Source organism: Lampetra planeri, chromosome 65, assembly GCF_965212315.1.
Source record: "Lampetra planeri chromosome 65, kcLamPlan1.2.h2, whole genome shotgun sequence".
NCBI classification, from domain to species: Eukaryota; Metazoa; Chordata; class Hyperoartia; order Petromyzontiformes; family Petromyzontidae; genus Lampetra; species Lampetra planeri.
In genome coordinates, this window is record NC_136171.1 from 1,066,354 (window position 1) to 1,086,042 (window position 19,689).

Here is a 19,689-nt window from a genome sequence, read left to right on the forward strand (position 1 = left end):
TATTAAAAAGTCTATTTAATTAAGTAGAACGTGTTGTCAATATTAATTTAAAGTTGCGCATTTTGATGTGACGTCACATTTCTCAATCCCCACCCCCATCGTCACACATCGTCACAAATGTCTGACCCCCCCCCCCTAGGTGCGTGACGTCATTTATGGACGGCCCCTAACTAAAGGTTGGAGGGAAGAACGCTCGGATGACCCAGATACATCATAATGAAGAACAAGCGTTAGAGAACATAGCCATGTGAATGGTATCAAGCGGACTGGTAACAGAAGTAAATGGGATGTGTCAGGTCGATAAGCGATGATCCGCAACAGCTAAGAATAATCATGGGGTGGTGGCCGAGGAATGGAACGCATCCTCGCGGACGCGGTCTACAGCGCAGAGAGATGGAGAGATGAAATCAGTTCGTGTTCTGGTGCTGGATGAATTATTACATCGTCGCATATACTACCGAGAGATGCATTCGTGGACCCATCTAACCCCCCCCCCTCATCACTTCCTCACCGACGACACCCAAATTGCATTTTCCTTTCCCTCCCTCGCCCCTGACATTGCTTCCCGCATGCATGATCCAATCCTGGATGCCATGCCCACTGCCTCTCCATACATCCTTACAAAACTGAAATCCTTTTAATTTCTCCTCGCTCCCCATCCACCCTCTTCTATCACCTCACTCCCTCCCTTCCCCATCACCCCGTCTCCTCTGCTGCAAACTTCGTGCTCATCTACAACTCATCCCTCTCCAACCGCATCTCTCTGCCACTGCCCGCTCTCGACCTTTTCACCCAATCACACCGTTCGAAAATTCTTCCCTTCTCGTCTCACCCGCTGCTGCTCAACTCCTGGTCAGTGACCCGTTTTCACTCGGCTCGACTGCTGCAACTCCATACCTCGTCTCGGCCTTCCTCCCTACGACTTCACTCCCGTCCAACAACAGATACAACCCCGCCTCGGCCCAGATCATCTTCACAGCCCCACACAAACTCCCACACATCTGCTCTGTTATCCCAACTACACCGGCTCCCTGTCTACGATCGCTGTCTGTTTACATTTCTCACTCGCGTCTACAAATTCCCTCCATACCCCACCTTCTCTTGTTTCTCTCGCATCTTATTGTCCCATCCAGTTCCCCTCGCCATGCGCTCAGTCTCGCTCTGTCGTTCGTTTTGCCTTCTTGCTCCCCTTCGCTGGAACAAACTCGCACTGCACATAAAGCGATAGTCTTCACGATAACCAACCCCGCCATCTCTTCTCCCGAGCCCATGCTGCTACTGCTACTCCCTGCCCGCCCCCCCCCCCCAGCTATGACCAGGCCGACCCAACCTCTATCACTACCCCTATCACTGCCTCTATTACTACCACTACCCCTACCACTACCCCTATCACTATCACTGCCTCTATTACTACCACTACCCCTATTACTACCCCTATCACTATCACTACCTCTATCACTACCCCTATCACTACCCCTATAACTATCACTACCTCTATCACCACCCCTATCACTACCCCTATCACTACGCCTATCACTACCACTACCCCTATCACTACCCCTACCACTATCACTACCTCTATCACCACCCCTACCACTACCCCTATTACTACCCCTACCACTATCACTACCTCTATCACCACCCCTATCACTACCCCTATCACTACCCCTATCACTACCCTTATCATTACCACTACCCCTATCACTACCCCTACCACTATCACTACCTCTTACACTATCACTACCATTACCCCTATCACTACCCCTACCACTACCCCTACCACTACCCCTATCACTACCCCTATCACTATCACTACCTCTATCACCACTCCTATCACTACCCCTATCACTATCACTACCTCTATCACCACCCCTATCACTACCCCTATCACTACCCCTATCATTTCCCCTATCACTACCCCTATCACTACCCCTACCACTATCACTACCTCTATCACCACCCCTATCACTACCCCTATCACTACCCCTATCACTACCCATATCACTACCCCTATCACTACCCCTATCATTACCTCTACCACTACCCCTATCACTACCCCTACCACTATCACTACCTCTTACACTATCACTACCACTACCCCCATCACTACCACTATCACTACCTCTATCACCACCCCTATCACTACCCCTATCACTACCCCTATCACTACCCCTACCCTATCACTACCCATATCACTACCCCCATCACTACCCCTGTTACTACCACTACCCCTATCACAACCCCTATAACTACCCCTACCACTACCCCTATCACTACCCCTATCACTACCCCTATCATTACCCCTACCACTACCCCTATCACTACCCCTACCACTATCACTACCTCTTACACTATCACTACCATTACCCCTATCACTACCCCTACCACTACCCCTATTACTACCACTACCCCTACCACTACCCCTATCACTACCCCTATCACTATCACTACCTCTATCACCATCCCTATCACTACCCCTATCACTACCCCTACCACTACCCCTACCACTACCCCTATCACTACCACTACGCCTACCACTACCTCTATCACTACCCCTATCACTACCACTACCCCTATCACTACCACTATCACTACCTCTATCACCACCCCTATCACTACCCCTATCACTACCCCTATCACTACACTTATCACTACCCCTATCACTACCCCTATCATTACCCCTACCACTACCCCTATCACTACCCCTACCACTATCACTACCTCTTACACTATCACTACCACTACCCCCATCACTACCCCTACCACTATCACTACCTCTATCACCACCCCTATCACTACCCCTATCACTACCCCTATCACTACCCCTACCCTATCACTACCCATATCACTACCCCCATCACTACCCCTGTTACTACCACTACCCCTATCACTACCCCTATAACTACCTCTACCACTACCCCCTATCACTACCCCTATCACTACCCCTATGATTTCCCCTATCACTACCCCTACCACTACCCCTATCACTACCACTACCCCTATCACTACGCCTACCACTACCTCTATCACTACCACTATCACTACCCCCATCACTACCCCTACCACTATCACTACCTCTATCACCACCCCTATCACTACCCTTATCACTATCCCTATCACTACCACTACCCCTATCACTACCACTACTCCTACCACTACCCCTATCACTACCCCTACCACTATCACTACCTCTATCACCACCCCTATCACTACCCCCATCACTACCCCTATCACTACCACTACCCCTATCACTACCCCTACCACTACTCCTACCACTACCCCTATCACTACCCCTATCACTACGCCTACCACTACCTCTATCACTACCCCTATCACTACCACTACCCCCATCACTACCCCTACCACTATCACTACCTCTATCACCACCCCTATCACTACCCCTATCACTACCACTACCCCTATCACTACCACTACCCCTATCACTACCCCTATCACTACCCCTACCACTACCCCTATCACTACCCCTATCACTACCCCTATCACTACCCCCATCACTACCCCTATCACTACCCCCATCACTACCCCATTCACTATCCCCATCACTGCCCCTATCACTACCCCTATCACCACCCCAACTCTTATCACACCCCCTGATACCCCCCTATCCCTATCATTACCCCTATCCCTATCACTACCCCTATCACCACCCCAACTGCTATCACTACCCCTACACCCTATCACTACCCCAAAGCCCATCACTACCCCAGCCTCCATCACTACCCAACCCCTACCACCTGCCCTCCTAACTGTCACCATAACTACACCACCACCACCACCACTTTTAATAACACCACTCTTTATCTCAACCACTATCATCTCGCGTACACTTTAAAAAATGTTATAACGATACGATGATGATAATGACGGCGATCATTATGATGATGCCATGTCCGGAGCTGGAGACTTTGAGCAGACATCAATCTCGGTGACGTCGTCGTTGTTGACGTCAAGGGATTCAAGCTCACGGTTACCGTCAACGGTTCCCTTTCGCGTCGTTGAATGCGGTAGGCGTACACGTGAAAGAAACCGATCGCTCAATGGCCGCGTGCATCGCGTGTCGTGTGAACGCGCAGATCTGTCCGTTTCAATAACCCCACGTGACGTCCCCAAATTTTGCGTCACTTGCCCGCGGCTGACAGCAACGGTGGGCGACACGTGAAGCGCTGTGATCCATTCTGGTGGATCTTTGTGGGTTTTCGCAATGCACCGGAAAGCTATGGCCACACAATAATAACCTGAATGTAACCCTGTCATGTCCTATCGCCACGGTGGCTAGGAGATGTTAACTACCTCGCCCGGTATACAGGAGGTCGTGGATTCCATCCCGATCCTAACGATGCCTGCTGTATATTTGGAATTTGCGTCTCTCTCTCCGCGGTGATATGTTAACGACCTCCCTCGGTATACAAGCAGGACCGGATTAAGGTATGGGCCTGAGGGCTTGCAGCCCAGGTGCCTCCGCCAGCTGGAGGACCTCCAGAGATTAAGTGAAAAGTTATTTAATATGTGAATGCTGAATTTTATTTGTTGTTAGCCTTGTAAAAATTAACGTTATATTTCTTTAACTTTGTTTTCCTTTTGAAAATATTACCGGGGGCCTCACAGTACTTATAGCCCACTGGCCTACAAAATCTTAATCCGGCCCTGGATAAGGAGGTCGTGGGTTCCATCCCGACACTGACAATGCCTGCTGTACATTTGCAGTTTGCGTGTCTCTCTCTCCGTGGTCTAGAAAATAACTACCTCGCCTGGTATTCAGGAGGTCGTGGGTTCCATCCCGACCCTGACAATGCCTGCTGTACATTTGGAGTTTGCGTGTCTCTCTCTCTCCCCGTGGTCGCGTGGATTTTTCTCCGGGTCGTCCGGTTTCCCCCCATACACATTTTATAATAAATGTCACTCGTTCAGAATATTTGGCTCGTGCTATAAATTTACACACCATGACGATATCGGCCAATTCGTCGAGCTATCGTTTGTGATAGCCAGGTCGCTTCTGCATGAAGAGTTACATCGCTAAGTAGGCCTTGCCTGGTGAAATAAAATAAAAAATAGTTTCTAGTGAGTTAAACAAATTAATTAATGTTTATCTTTTCCGTGTCGTGACTAAAACGCGTTTTTTCTCGTAAGTCGTGCCCACATTGTTGGTGTGTGCATAACCAACAAATCTTCATGAAATAGAAACTTGACATTATTTTTTTACGCGTCTTAAAACCTAGTAACGAGTTGAATCAAAGCATATAACAATATATATCTTAAAATAAACTCAACAACACTTAAATACGTACATACTGTAACGAATTATTGGGGGGGGGGTGTTCTATTGGGAATGGTGCGCGCATCGCAAAGAACAAGAGCCACTCAGTTCAACCCGTAGGCTTTCGCGACTAATGTGATCCATGAAAAAAAGCCACTCGGTACGTGAAATAGAGCCAATGCCGGAACGTCGTCTATAATATATGAACATGGCAATTGCCTGCAACACCGTGTATTGTTATACAAAATATATATTAGTCGACGTTTCGGGTAATTACACTTCTCTAGCAGTACATGACGTGCTATTGACGAATGTGTTCCGTTTGGTATTGAGTTCCAGTAACCCTGAGAATGTCAACAATATGAGCAGTGGCCCGAGGAACAACCCGAGCACACCCAGACGCATTGCGTAATGCGAGGATCTTGATTTCGTGTGTATCATGAAATAGCGCTCACCCACTCGGTAACCCCCCCTCCCTTCGTCCTTCCACTCAACCTCTCATCCCCCATTAACCTAACTAGTGACATGGCATGGCTGTAGCGCGTTCGTCGCCTGTTCCAGAGGTTCGTGGTTCGAATCTAGCGGCTGCCCTGGTTATTATGGCTCAGACATGTTAAATTCCTCGATCTCCACCCTGACACCTGGGTTCTATCCCGACCTTGATACCTAATCATGTTTATTCGGAGTTTGCGGTGTCTCTCTCTGTCTCTTCCCGTGGTCACTTGAGATTTTTCTCGGGGTCCTCCAGTTTTCCCCTCCAAGCTTAGAATCAACGTCACGCGTTTTAGGATGTTCGGCTACTGCTGCAAGTGTCCACGTGATGATGAGCCACTTGGTTGAACTATCATTTATGGCCTGGTCGCTTCTGAAGAAAATAGTTATATAGAGCTCACTGGACCTTTACCTGGTAAAATAAAATGAAAAGTTTATAGTTTATTACCGCTGTGTGCATTAACCCCAAAATATTCGACTTTGGGCCGTCTGCATCGCTTCGAGTGGACGCCAAAACTTTCCGTGACGCCACACGCACCCAGCGTGTATGTGTTGCTGGCGGCATGGTCCACAAAGTACAACTGAGAAATGTCACCGCGCCGCAAACTGCCGGAACTGGAATCCACACGGGAGCAGCCAAAGCGTCACTTCTAAAAAATACTGCCAACCCCAAAAAACCGCTTGGGAGGAACCTCCCTTAAAAACCTGTTACGAGACTCGGCGACGCTCTCGTGCAAATACCCCCCCCCCTCCCCCCACGGCTCACGCAGTCCTAACCAACCCCCTCCCTTCATCCACCACCGCAACACCACCTGCATGCCCCCCCCCACCCCCGTAATGTGAATGGTGGACGGGATGTGGGGTGGGGGGAAACCTGAGGTTCTTAAGCAGGGGAGCCTCTCACCTCGCATCAACCACCACGAGCCTCGCCCCACGTACCAGGTGTCGTCTCGCGCGCTGAGAGTCTCACGTACCAGGGGTCGTCTCACGTACCAGCTGTCTCACGCGCCACGTTAGGTGTCTCGCACTCCAAGTGTCAGGTACTTCACGCACCAGGTGTCTCACGTACCAGGTCTCACACACGCGCCAGACGTCTTCTGTGACATCGGTGCAGGCACTGCCCAGGTGTGCCGACGCGCGGGGGTTGATGCGCTATGCCCGCGATGTCCTTCGGAAGCGAAGTGTCTCGATAGCGGTCAAGTCGGGGACCACCGTGCTCATCGACGCGCGTTATAGGCTGCGGGGCTAACGCCACGGGGCCGACGAGAGCGGCACATTGTTGTACTGCACCGTCTGTTGCTCCGCACCTTCACAGCGACCCCCCCTCCTTCCTTGCACGAACCGCGTGGTGCAATGATGGTGGGGGTGGATTGGACTACACTCGAACTTCTGAAAGATGTTTTCAAGATGCAAGTTACATCGAGTCTTCAAGGCGACGCAGCAAGCGGGGTGCCTATGTGTGCGTAGTGGCTCGTGGAATCTGTCGCCAGGGGTAGGTGCGAAATGTCTCGCTGTCCTCCCCCGTGCGCCGTGTCCAGTTTGATAGCGGTGGGGGTTTCTCTGGTTTAGATGTTTCTATCCCCGTGACTGCACTCTCAGTTGTCACCCCCCCAGTGGGAGATGCATCGTCCAATCTCATGTCATCCTCGCAGCAGCAGTGGCTTTTGGCTGACCATTGAACAAAGACGGCGATCAGCGCATTATCGGTGTCTCTCTCTGTCTCTCCCCGTGGTCACGTGGGATTTTTCTCGGGGTCCTCCGGTTTTCCCCTCCAAGCTTAGAGTCAACGTCACGCGTTTAGAGTATTCGGCTACTGCTGCAAGTGTCCACGTGATAATGAGCCACTTAGTTGAACTATCATTTGTGGCATGGTCGCTTCTGAAAAAAGAGCTATATAGAGCTCACTGGACCTTTACCTGGTAAAATAAAATGAAAAGTTTATAGTTTATTACCGCTGTGTGCATTGACCCAAAAATATTCGACTTTGGGCCGTCTGCATCGCTTCGAGTGGACGCCAAAGCTTTCCGTGACGCCACACGTACCCAGCGTGTATGTGTTGCTGGCGGCATGGTCCACAATTCTCTCACGCGAAGTACAACTGAGAAATGTCACCGCGCCGCAAACTGCCGGAACTGGAATCCACACGGGAGCAGCCAAAGCGTAACTTCTAAAAAATACTGCCAACCCCAAAATGATCGAACCCACAACCTCCTGTATCCCGGGCGAGGGAGTTAACATCTCATAGCCACCGTGATAATGATGAGAGAGAGAGACACGCGAAAACTCCAAACATACAGCAGGCGTCAGGGTCGAGATCGAACCCACAACCTCCTGTATCCCTGGCGAGGTAGTTAATATCTCCTAGCCACCGTGATAGTGATGAGAGAGAGACACGCAAACTCCAAACATACAGCAGGCGTCAGGGTCGAGATCGAACCCACGACCTTCTGTATCCCAGGCGAGGCAGTTAACATCTCGCCACCGTGGCGCCCATGATCGAGGCTATCCCGTTCCCTCCTGCAAGAAGCCAAACACGCGTTCATGGAGTTGGCCAAACTTCTCAAATGTAGTTCTTTGTACAGACCGATGTACTGTATGTTGAACTTATTTCGCACCGTACGTAGCCAACAGCGCCAATCCGAGATGATGTTATGAAATGAAGGCCTCCTTCACGCCTTGTAAGCCACGGGGATCGTTTGGCTATACTTCACCACTCTGGTCAGTACAGTGTTGATTAGAGTCCTTTCTATATAATATCTCGCCACAGTGCTGAAATGTTAATTCCCTCGCCTGGTATACAGGAGGTCGTGGGTTCGATCCCGACCCTCACGCCTGCTGCTGCTGCTGTATATTTGGAGTCTGCGGTGTTTCTCTCTCTCCCCGTGGCCGCGTGGATTTTTCTCCGGGTCCTCGGGTTTTTGACTCCACATTTAGAACGAACATCACGCGATTAGATTATTTGGCTGCTCTAAATTTCCACACGATGAGAATCCACTTCGTCGAGCTATCATTGAGGGTAGGTAGGTCGCTTCTGAAAAAAAGTAATCTAATAGCTCAGTGGGCTTTACCTGGTAGAATAAACGTATTTTTTAAAATGTGTTTACCTTTTGTATGCTTTACACTCCTTTCGTGTTTTTGTATTATGTTAGTTTTTGTAACTTTGTGACCCGCCTCTACTGGACATCTGTGAAAAAGAGCTTGCTAGCTCATCGGATTCCTCCAGTGAAGGTCGATAAAAGAGCAACTCCCGAATCTTATCTTTATACTCACACTCTGTGTTTGTATAGGTAAAGTCACGTAGGTAAATAAATAAAATAGAATGAAAACAACTAAAATAAAATAATATCAAATCACGACGTTTCGGGCGCAACACAAGCGTCCTTCTTCAGGTGGGGCAACGAAGCGTAAGCACAGCAGCTTAAGTGTGTCTGGGTCTTTGCTGTTGTCGTTGTCCCCACCTGAAGAAGGACGCTTGTGTTGCGCCCGAAACGTCGTGATTTGATTTAATTTTATTTTAGTTTTTTTCATTCTATTTTATTTTATTTATTGAATTTTTTACCTACGTGACTTTACCGAAAAAACAAAAAGTATGAATTCTTGCAGTCACGAAAACTTTAAATCTTATCCTTATCTTAACGTTATTTATATATCGCCTTAACCAAGGCGCTTTACATATAATTAACAACGGTACAACAACAACAACAACAACGCGTGTGTGAATGTGATGGTGGCGGACGAGGTGAATGTAATAGATGACAGGAAGCGATGGGGGCGAATCCGTGTTGATGATGATGATGCGTGATGCGTGAATTCGGTGAAAGCGAAATTGATGCCAGTAAATGATGATGGTGAATGGATTTAATGAATTAGGTTAATGAGTGATAGCCGTGTCATGGTAATGTGAAGAGGAAACAGTAACGGTGGTGGTGGTTATGAGGGGGCAGATTAAAGGGGGAGTCGTGGGGGTGAGCTCGAGGTTACAATAAATGAACTTTGCGTGAGGAGCGGAAACTTAGTGACCGATTGTTCAATGTGGAGGGAGAAGTTTGTTCCAGTGAAGGGGGGAGCGAGAAGAGAGAGAAAGCGGATTGATAACAAGGTGAAGGAAGAACAGAGAGAGGCAGCAAAGATTGAGAACGTAGAGGGAGATAAGGCGACGTGTAGCAAGATGCAAGAGGTGCAAGAGACGGTGGGGGCAAGACCGCGAGGGGATTTGTAGACGAGGTTGGGGAAGTTGAACAGGCAACGGCAGTTTCGGTTGTTGAAGTGATTTAGCCAATCCGAACGCTTTGCCTGGGAGTTGGTGGATCGGAGAGAGCACCAAATCAATTGTGTTTCATTGCGTTTGGAGGAAGTATTCCATCAGCGCTGTGAAGATGAACGTAACATGGCAAAGTCCACGTGCCCTACTAATGATTGCCCATACAAAGGCTTGGAGGAAGTGTTCCTTCAGCGCTGTGAAGATGAACGGAACTCGGCAGAGTCCATGTGCCCTACTAATGATTGCCCCGTGCTAAGGCTCTAGCGGACTGTTGGAGCAATCAACCAAAGCGCCCCAGCGGATCAATTAAAGGTCTCAGTCGATCTCGGGGAGGCCAAGGGCCGGTTCCAACATTGGCCGCTGCTGTTGGTCTCCAGGAGGCCGCCTGTGAGTGTCGGCGTGCCACGAAGGAGACGTTTTGGGAAAGGTGCCCTTTCTTGCCAGCTGACCTTGCCACGAGTGGGGGGGCGGTGGTGGAGCGGTTAGCGCTACGCTGCGCTCCGAACCTGGCGACCCGAGTTCGATTCCCGCTCACGGTCAACACCAGTGACGATTATTTGAACCACTCTTGGGCCTCCCCTAGGTTGACTCAACCTCAAATGAGTACCTGGTGCAGTGTGTAAACATCAGCCACTGGGGAGACAAAGGCGGCCGGGCGTGGTGGTGGCCACCCACTTTCCTCGTGCACCACGGTGCCGGCCTTCATAGCTGCTTCTCGCTAACAGCACTTGCCCCAACGATCTGTTGAGGCTATACGGGGGGGGATCTTTGTCTTTGTTTAGTACACGTGTCGAAGGGCCAGTTTTGGTGAGCACGGCGGGACAATCGCCTTCTCGCAGCCCGGTGCCCGTCCTTTGTGAGGCCGGACTCTCAGAGACGCCGAACCCCGCGTGTGTCACTGCCTCACCCAGCCGCTTTGACCCCCCCCCCCTTCTCTCTGTCTCTAGCCCGAAGGCAGCGCAAATTTTCGTAACAATCAATCCCATGCTGACACAGGGCGCGGCGGCTTGCATACACATTGTATGACGCGTGCTGTGTGTGGTATGTGTGTGGTGTGTGCTGTGTGGTGCTGTGTGTGGTGTGATCTGTGAGTGGTGTGTGTGTGATGTGTGCTGTATGTGTGTTGTGTGTGTAATGTGTGATGTGTGAGTGGTGTGTGCGGTGTGTGTGTGATGTGTGTGTGATGTGCGGTGTGTGTGTGATGTGTGTGTGATGTGTGAATGGTGTGTGTGGTGTGATCTGTGAGTGGTGTGTGTATGATGTGTGCTGTGTGTGTGTTGTGTGTGTAATGTGTGATGTGTGAGTGGTGTGTGCGGTGTGTGTGTGGTGTGTGGTATGTGTGTGATGTGCGGTGTATGTGTGATGTGTGGTGTGTGTGTGATGTGTGAATGATGTGTGTGTGTGATGTGTGAATGGTGCGTGTGTGATGTGTGAGTGGTGTGTGTGGTGTGTGTGTGTGATCTGTGAGTGCTGTGTGTGAGTGGTGTGTGTGCGGTGTGTGCGCGGTGTGTGTGTGTTGTGTGTGTAATGTGTGATGTGTGAGTGATGTGTGAATGGTGTGTGTGTGATGTGTTAGTGGTGTGTGCGGCGTGTGTGAGTGGTGCGTGTGGTTAGGACCAGCAGACACGTGTCCTAACGATACTAGACTACCAGACTCTATCCCTACCCCTAACCACACTCATCAAGCAGATACTAGTTCTAACGATACTAGACAACCAGACTCTATCCCTAACCACACACATCAACCAGACACGTGTCCTAACCCTATTGCAAACCAGATTGTAGCCTTGCCTATGATCCCCCTTGTGGCCGACTGGGCCCCGATGCGTCGCATGCGCTGGATCTACCCCCAATGTTGCGCCCCTATGTGTATGTGTCTATGTGTCTGTGTCTATGTGTATGTGTGTGTTTATGTGTGTGTGTGTCTATGTGTATGTGTCTATGTGTATGTGTGTGTGTCTATGTGTGTGTGTCTATAAGTGTGTGTCTATGTGTCTATGTGTATGTGTCTATGTCTATGTGTCTATGTGTATGTGTCTATGTGTATGTGTGTGTGTCTATGTGTGTGTGTCTATGTGTGTGTATGTGTCTATGTGTATGTGTCTATGTGTCTATGTGTATGTGTCTATGTGTCTATGTGTATGTGTCTATGTGTCTGTGTCTATGTGTATGTGTGTATGTGTCTATGTGTATGTGTCTATGTGTATGTGTGTATGTGTATGTGTCTATGTCTATGTGTCTGTGTCTATGTCTATGTGTCTATGTGTATGTGTCTATGTGTATGTGTCTATGAGTATGTGTCTATGTGTATGTGTCTATGTCTATGTGTCTGTGTGTGTGTCTATGTGTATGTGTCTATGTGTATGTGTCTATGTCTATGTGTCTATGTGTATGTGTCTATGTGTATGTGTCTATGTGTCTATGTCTATGTGTATGTGTCTATGTGTACTGAAGGCGATCCGGAGTCTGAGACCAGGAAAGGCACCGGGCAGAGATGATCTCCCAAGCGAATTGCTGAGGGAGGGTGGCGTTTGCGCACAGACTGCCCTATATGACATCATAACAACAGTCTGGACCGCTGGACGGGTTCCGCAGGATTGGAAGGATGCCCTGGTGGTCCCCCTCTTTAAGAAGGGGGACCGCACAGACTGTAACAACTACAGGGGCATCTCACTCCTCAGTGTGCCGGGAAAGGTCCTGGCAAGGATTATTCAACATCGCCTTGCTAGGCACGCTGAGGAGAGGCTTGCGGAACCCCAATGCGGTTTCAGGAAAGGGCGGTCCTGCACAGATGCCATTTTTTCTGTCCGTCTGCTACAGCAGAGGTGTAGGGAATTCCAACAACACCTACATCTCTGCTTTATTGACCTGGTCAAGGCCTATGATACCATCAGTAGGCCTGGGCTCTGGGTTGTTCTTCGTGCTTTCGGAGTCCCTGACCCTCTGCTCACGATCATTAAGGACCTTCATGATGGTGAGCGGGCCCGGGTGAAACTACGTGGCCGGGAGTCGGAGCCTTTCCCTGTACACGTTGGGGTGCGACAGGGATGCCCTCTGGCTCCCACATTATTTAACATCTAATTTGACTGCGTAGTTCGTGAAGCGTTCAATAGCTGTACCGGGGGAATTTCCATTTGGTACAGATATAATGGGAGGCTGATCGACGCCCGGGTGCGATCAAGGGATGGCTCCCTATTGGTCAACCACGTTATGTATGCCGATGATTTGGTAATAGCTGCTCATTCAGAAGAGGAGTTGGAGACGCTGCTGCTGAGACTGGAGCGTGCCACTAAGAGGTGGGGCCTTACCATCAGCCCCACCAAAACTAAGCACCTGCCTGGGTATTTTGTACCATCGGACACTTCACCCCCACAATTCTCAATCGGTGATGGGGCAGTAGTGGAGAGAGTGGAGAGTTTCTCATACCTGGGCAGTGTGCTTATGACCGGCTCCAGTTTATCAGCAGAGGTCTCACTCCGAATCAGTCGAGCAGCAATATCTTTTCATCGGTTGCGTAACGCTGTGTGGAAGCTACCTGGTCTGTCGCTCCGCACGAAGCTTCAGGTCTTCTCGGCCACGGTCATTCCCTCCCTTCTCTACGCTTGCGAAACGTGGACCCCCCTAATGAAGCATCTTCGCCAGTTGGAAACATTTAGGCTGGCCTGCCTACGATCCATTCTGGGCTTAACCAGGCTGGATTGTGTGAGGAGCTCACAAATCCTTGAAATATCTGGGCAAGGTCCCATCGGTGAGCTCCTCCGGCAGGCAAGCCACCGCATGCCTAAACAGCTTTTGTTCGGCCGGATCGAGGGGGCTAAACGGGCGCGGCACGGGCTAGAGAAGAAATGGAGTGATGTGGTACAGGAGGACGTGGAGCTGAGTGGACTTGCCGATGACTGGTACCAGCGGTGTCAAGATCGGCCTCTGTGGAGGAGGCTTGTGAAGGACGCTACTGGGCAGTTGGAGGCAGTCGCCCTCCAACAACAACGGAGGGCGGAGGAGCGACGCTCACAACAACGAGGGGAGTGCCGGGTGGCTAAAGCACAGCAAGTTGGTACAGTAGGGGGCACAGGTGGTGCATCAGCCAGTCATCTCGGTCATCTCGGTCAGTCGACCCGTGGCACCTGCTGGGTCTGCCCCGTGACCTCCTGCCAGCGGACGTTCGACACTTCACGTGGCCTCAAGGTGCACTTGGCCTGGCACAAGCGTCGTGGTGACGTCACCGCCACTTAGTGGCGAATGGCGGTTGTTGTTGTCTATGTCTATGTGTCTGTGTATATGTGTATGTGTCTATGTCTATGTGTCTATGTGTGTGTCTGTGTCTATGTGTATGTGTCTATGTGTATATGTGTATATGTCTATGTGTATGTGTCTATGTCTATGTGTCTATGTGTGTGCTTGGCAGGTGTAGCTTGTAGAATGCTGGGCTACGAACCTGGTGTCTCGGGTTCAATTCCTGCTTATAGCCAACACCAGTGATAGCGATTATCTGAACTGGTCCTGGGCCTCCCCTAGGTCGACTTAGCCTCAAATGAGTACTTGGTGTGATGTGTAAACATCGCCACTAGGGAGACAAAGGTGGCCGGGCGTGGTGCTGGCCACCCACCCCTCGTGTGCCATGCCGGCCTTCATAGGCGTTGGTAGCTAACAGCACTTGCTCCTAACACTTCTGTGAAGGCTATAGGGGTAATCTTTTTAAATCCTTTATATTAAGTTCGCTTGCTTGCTTGCGTGCTTGCGTGCTTGCTTGCTTGCTTACGACCGTGCAAAATTTTCGGTCGTTTTTTAACACACTTCCCGTGATCCAATCGAGCTGACATTTTGCACACACACTCGTTGTGCGAGACAATTAATGTTCGTGAAAAAAATTCAAAAATTTTACACTTTTTAGGCAACATTTTTTAATTTTACATTTATTCAAATAGAACTCATTCATGGCTTTGGCTGAACGTCACAGTGTAGGAGCCCAGAGCGTAACCCCTCCACAGGCCGTGGCGGAGTAGCGCAGTTGGTAGCGCCATCGCTTCCCATGCCAAAGGTCGCGGGATCGATCCCCGCGTCCTCCACAGGCGAATATATTTTTAAATCCTTTATATTAAGTTCGCTTGCTTGCTTAGGACCGTGCAAATCTTTCGCTCGTTTTTTAACCCACTTCCCGTGATTCAATCGAGCTGACATTTTCCACACAGACTCGTTGTGTGTGACAATTAATTTTCCTGAAAAAATTTTTCCTAAATTTTACACTGTTTAGGGAAAACAAATTAAATATTTAATTACCAATTGCTTAATACTGGCAGACAATCATCTGACCCATAGGTGGCAGCCATCTCAAGCCAGAGGACGAGAAGACTCTAGCCGCCACGCATATAAAGGATTTATAGTGAAAAACTTTGTCTTTACGGGTTTACTTGTTTTGCAGGTGAGCACATCAGGATGGCGCATAAGGCCGACGCTTACCCTCCGCACCATCATCATGACCATCAGCAGCATCAGCATCAGCAGCAGCATCAGCAGCATCATTACCCGGTGGTGATGCAGCAGCCCATGCTGCAGACGGTTCAGGTGCAGAAGACCAACTGGTCCTCGGGGATGTGCGACTGCTGCAACGACATGGGAATCTGTGAGCAGCGCTCCCACACGCCGCACACGCGCGCGTGATCTCTGCAACAATACACACACCACGTGATGAACTGGACAATACACACACCACGTGATGAACAGGACAATACGCACACCACGTGATGAACATGACAATACGCACACCACGTGATTAACAGGACAATACGCACACCACGTGATGCAATGGCGTGAACATGGTGTCGATTGAAGCGCGCGCGGCAAAACGCGCAACGACGACGGCACGGGCGCGCGCGCAACATCGATGCCCCACAGAACCGGTCATCGAATTCCCCCCCCGCCCCCCAAAAAAAAACCCGCACTACCAACAGAAGGAACCGAACTCGTCACAGCCACGACTCGAGTCGCCGCTGCGAGTGAGTCTTACCCCCCCACCCTCATCCACCCCCCGCCACCCTCATCCACCCCCCCCGCGTCACCACCCTGCCCAGGTTGCTGCGGATTATTCTTCCCGGTGTGCCTGGCGTGCAAAGTCTCCTCGGATTTCGGCGAGTGCTGCTGCACCCCGGTGCTGGCCGGTGGAGACCTGGCGATTCGCACCGGCATACGCGAGCGCTATCGCATCCAGGTGAGCAACGCCTCGCTCGCTTCTACTCGACGCTGCTGTTGCTACTTCTGCTGCGTTAGCAATGTTCGCGGAATGAACTCATTAATAACGCAATCATTTAACGAATTTCACCGGTGTAAGGGAGCGCTCACGCATCCAGGTGAGCAGCGCCTCGCTTGCTTGTGATGCTGACACTGCTGCTTCTGCTGCATGAGCAGCTGGTGCCGCGCAAGCAGCATTAACCAAAACATTTAAGTCAACGCATTGCGCCACGCTGACCTCGTCCAGGAGTATGAACCATCATCATCACCACCACGCCAACTCCTCGCAGCAGCAGCAGCAGCGGCGGCGGCTTTTATCTCAGCCGTCGAACAAAGACGCAGTCGCCACCATCGCGCACTTTCAGATGCGCTTCCCTGCGGCCCTCTGGCACGCTCTTGCGTACAATATTAGGAAGCCACTGGAGCTACGAACTTTACATAGTTAGCATCGAGATTGACAAAACTCATTTCTTGAGAACTGCTTTTTGTGTGTTGTTCGTTGTTCTTCCTCCGCACCTCCGATTAGCACGATTGGCGACGTACGGTGCAAAAGAAGTTTAATATACATACATACAATAAACAACACTCTACGTGGAATTAAATAAAATATATCATCGGCGACGTTTCGGACAATGACCCTTCATAGTATCCGAGTGTGACAGAGAGAGAGATATAAAGAGACACTGAGAGACACACACACAGACAGAGAGAGACACACAGAGAGATAGAAAGACAGACACACACAGAGACAAAGAGAGAGACGCATACAGAAAGACACAGAGACACACATAGAGAGAGAGACACACACACACACACAAACACACACAGAGACAAAGACAAAGCTTCCCCGCATAGCCTGGGCAGGCTGTTGGGCAAGTGCTGTCTACGAGCACCAATGAAGGCCGGAACGGTACACGAGGAGGTGGGTGACCAACAGCACGCCCGACCGCCTTTGTCTCCCCAATGGCAATGTTTATCCTCTACGGCCAAGGCGACCATGACGATATAGATAGCTGAATGTGTGCATGGAATGCGCTGTGTTGGTGTGGTGTGTTTATAACGCTCACGCTTGTGTGTGTCGCACAGGGCTCGATCTGCAACGACTGCGTGGGCCTCTACTTCTGTTATCAGTGCACCATTTGTCAGATGGCACGCGAGATCAAGCATCGTCAGGTGCAGGTGGCCAACGTGCAGGTGGTCATGCAGCAGCCCATCGTGGGCTACATGGGCTGAACTAGATCGGTCGTCCGTCCGAGGACCAACTCTTAGGCTCTCCCCACCAACACTCCCCGCCCCCCCTCGTGTTACACAGCAAAGAGATCCAACAAGGACATCTCACCTCCGATTAGCACGGTTGACGACGTACGGTGCAAAAAAAGTTCAAAGCACACACACACGTGCTCTGATCGTTTAATCATCACACCACCTAGCATGTCACGTCTTGGAGTGACGCCCAGAGGTCTGGTGTGACTCTAATGCCCGGTCTCGGTAACCTTCCCTCTTCCACCCTGCGCTCGTTGTTGCCCACACGCGGACCTCCTCTACCTGATTACGTCTGCAGTTGTTTTACTTGGATTTTCCTTGATCTATTCTGAACTCACAAGTCGTTACACTATTCTTCGCACGATTACTTTCCGTGGAACTAATTTACATTTATGACATGCTTTTGATTGCTCTTATTTTCGAAGTTTGCAAAGATTATCGCAGGATTTGCTGCTGCTGTAGCCTGTAAAAAAACAACAAAATTTTATCACGTGATTAATTTAAAATATATATCCAGTTGTTTAACCTCAGTTACATAAGGTCAGTGCCGTTTATGCAGGAGTTGCTTATCTGCAGTCTCTCTGCCCTGCCGAAAGGCGGCTCGCCACACCTCGGCAATCAATCGCATGCAACTCCGCTGCAACCAGTTGCGAGCGTTTGCACAACCTCTTTGTTACACTCGAGTAAGTGCTTCGTCGCCGGTGTTGTCGGGGCAAAGGTCCCCAGTGGGTTGTGCCGCGGTATATATATTTAGATATTTTATGAATTATAGGAATGGAAAGAACCGTCAATGTTAGCGAGCTGGGACAGACGAACTCTATCCTGCTGTGCCGTTCAGTGGCCGATCCAACCCCCCGACCCTCCCCTCTCCATTGGTCGCGCTGCAACAGGATACAGTAGTCACTCGGTTAACAGTGACATCATCGGTTAACGTTTTTTCTCGGTTAACGTTTCGCCTCCCAACGAGCCCCCACGGTGTCGACTCAACGTTACATACGTTGACGTAACGGTACCGTGTTTACGTTACGCACCTGGGGGCGCCAATTCCGGCCAATCCGAGTGCTTATAAGTGGAGGCTGAGTCACACCATCAGCCAATCGCCAACGCACCATTCATGAGACGTTTAGACCTCGACTGGCTTTTAAGTTTACATTCAGGTCAACTTCCAATCATCTTAGAATGGATGAATGATGTTAAACGTGTAATTGCTATATTCGATTAACCGTTATTTAAAACGGATAAAAAACGTTAGCCGAGGGACCACTGTTTAATGAATCCGCGACAGAATGAATGATACATTAAGTTAACACATTTTTGAGGCCCACATATGGAGTTATTGGGCGTGAATTTGTCCATGTAAGTGTAGTGTTGTAATTGTTGACGAATAAACTTCTTTATGAGGCACACTACTTTTATTGTCTTTCTTCGACACCGTCCCTAACACACAAGGGGTATGACGGTCCCCTTACCCGGTACCTGGGGCTGTATGGCCTCCGGACTCAGCGGGACCTAACACTGACTGACCCGACCACTTGGTCTGTGGCTTCACTGAGCCCCAGCCTTTAGAAGGGCTGTAGAGCTTGGATCCAGGGTCCTATCTTCAGCGACCTATTCTCCCCCCGACCACTGGCCTCACTGAGCTACAGCCCTGAGAAGGACTGTAGAGCTTGGGGTCCAGTGTCCTATCTTCAGGGACCTATTCTCCCCCTGACCACTGGCTTCACTGAACCCCAGCCCTGAGAAGGACGGTAGAGCTTGGGGTCCAGGGTCCTATCTTCAGCCCGGGCTTCAGTCTTCGGTGTGGAGATAACTGAGCCAAAGCTCTCAGCTCCGGCTTATATACCGGTTCGTGGCTGGCTCCGCCCTCGCCACGCCGCCTTTCTGGAACCTTCTGGTTTATCCTGGAAGGTGACATCATCCCCTCAGGATCCGTTATTGGGATCCGCTGTTACCTCTGTTTGACCCCTGGCATTTCCTCCTTGAGGTAACGCTGCTGCACCCTGTTGACACCCAGTGGTACTGCAGGGCTATTGAATGGTGAGTGGCAATCACCTTTACATAAGGAATACTGGAACGGGAATCAACGGATTTTAATTGTGCTCACGATTCAAAACTCGATGTAAACGGGAATCGAACGATGTATTTAAACGCTGCAAATCTCCAACAACTGCTT

The 19,689-nt window shown here is 50.1% G+C and overlaps 1 protein-coding gene across 1 annotated transcript; it reads left to right on the forward strand.

Annotated features, from left to right (window-relative positions):
- Positions 1–6,656: 6,656 nt before the first annotated feature.
- On the forward strand, positions 6,657–18,920 carry LOC144737128 (cornifelin-like). Its single transcript, XM_078619823.1, has 4 exons — positions 6,657–6,807; positions 15,448–15,648; positions 16,097–16,233; positions 17,340–18,920. Exons 2-4 carry the CDS (start codon positions 15,462–15,464, stop codon positions 17,484–17,486), a joined length of 471 nt encoding a protein of 156 aa, XP_078475949.1. The 5' UTR covers positions 6,657–6,807; positions 15,448–15,461; the 3' UTR covers positions 17,487–18,920.
- Positions 18,921–19,689: the final 769 nt, after the last annotated feature.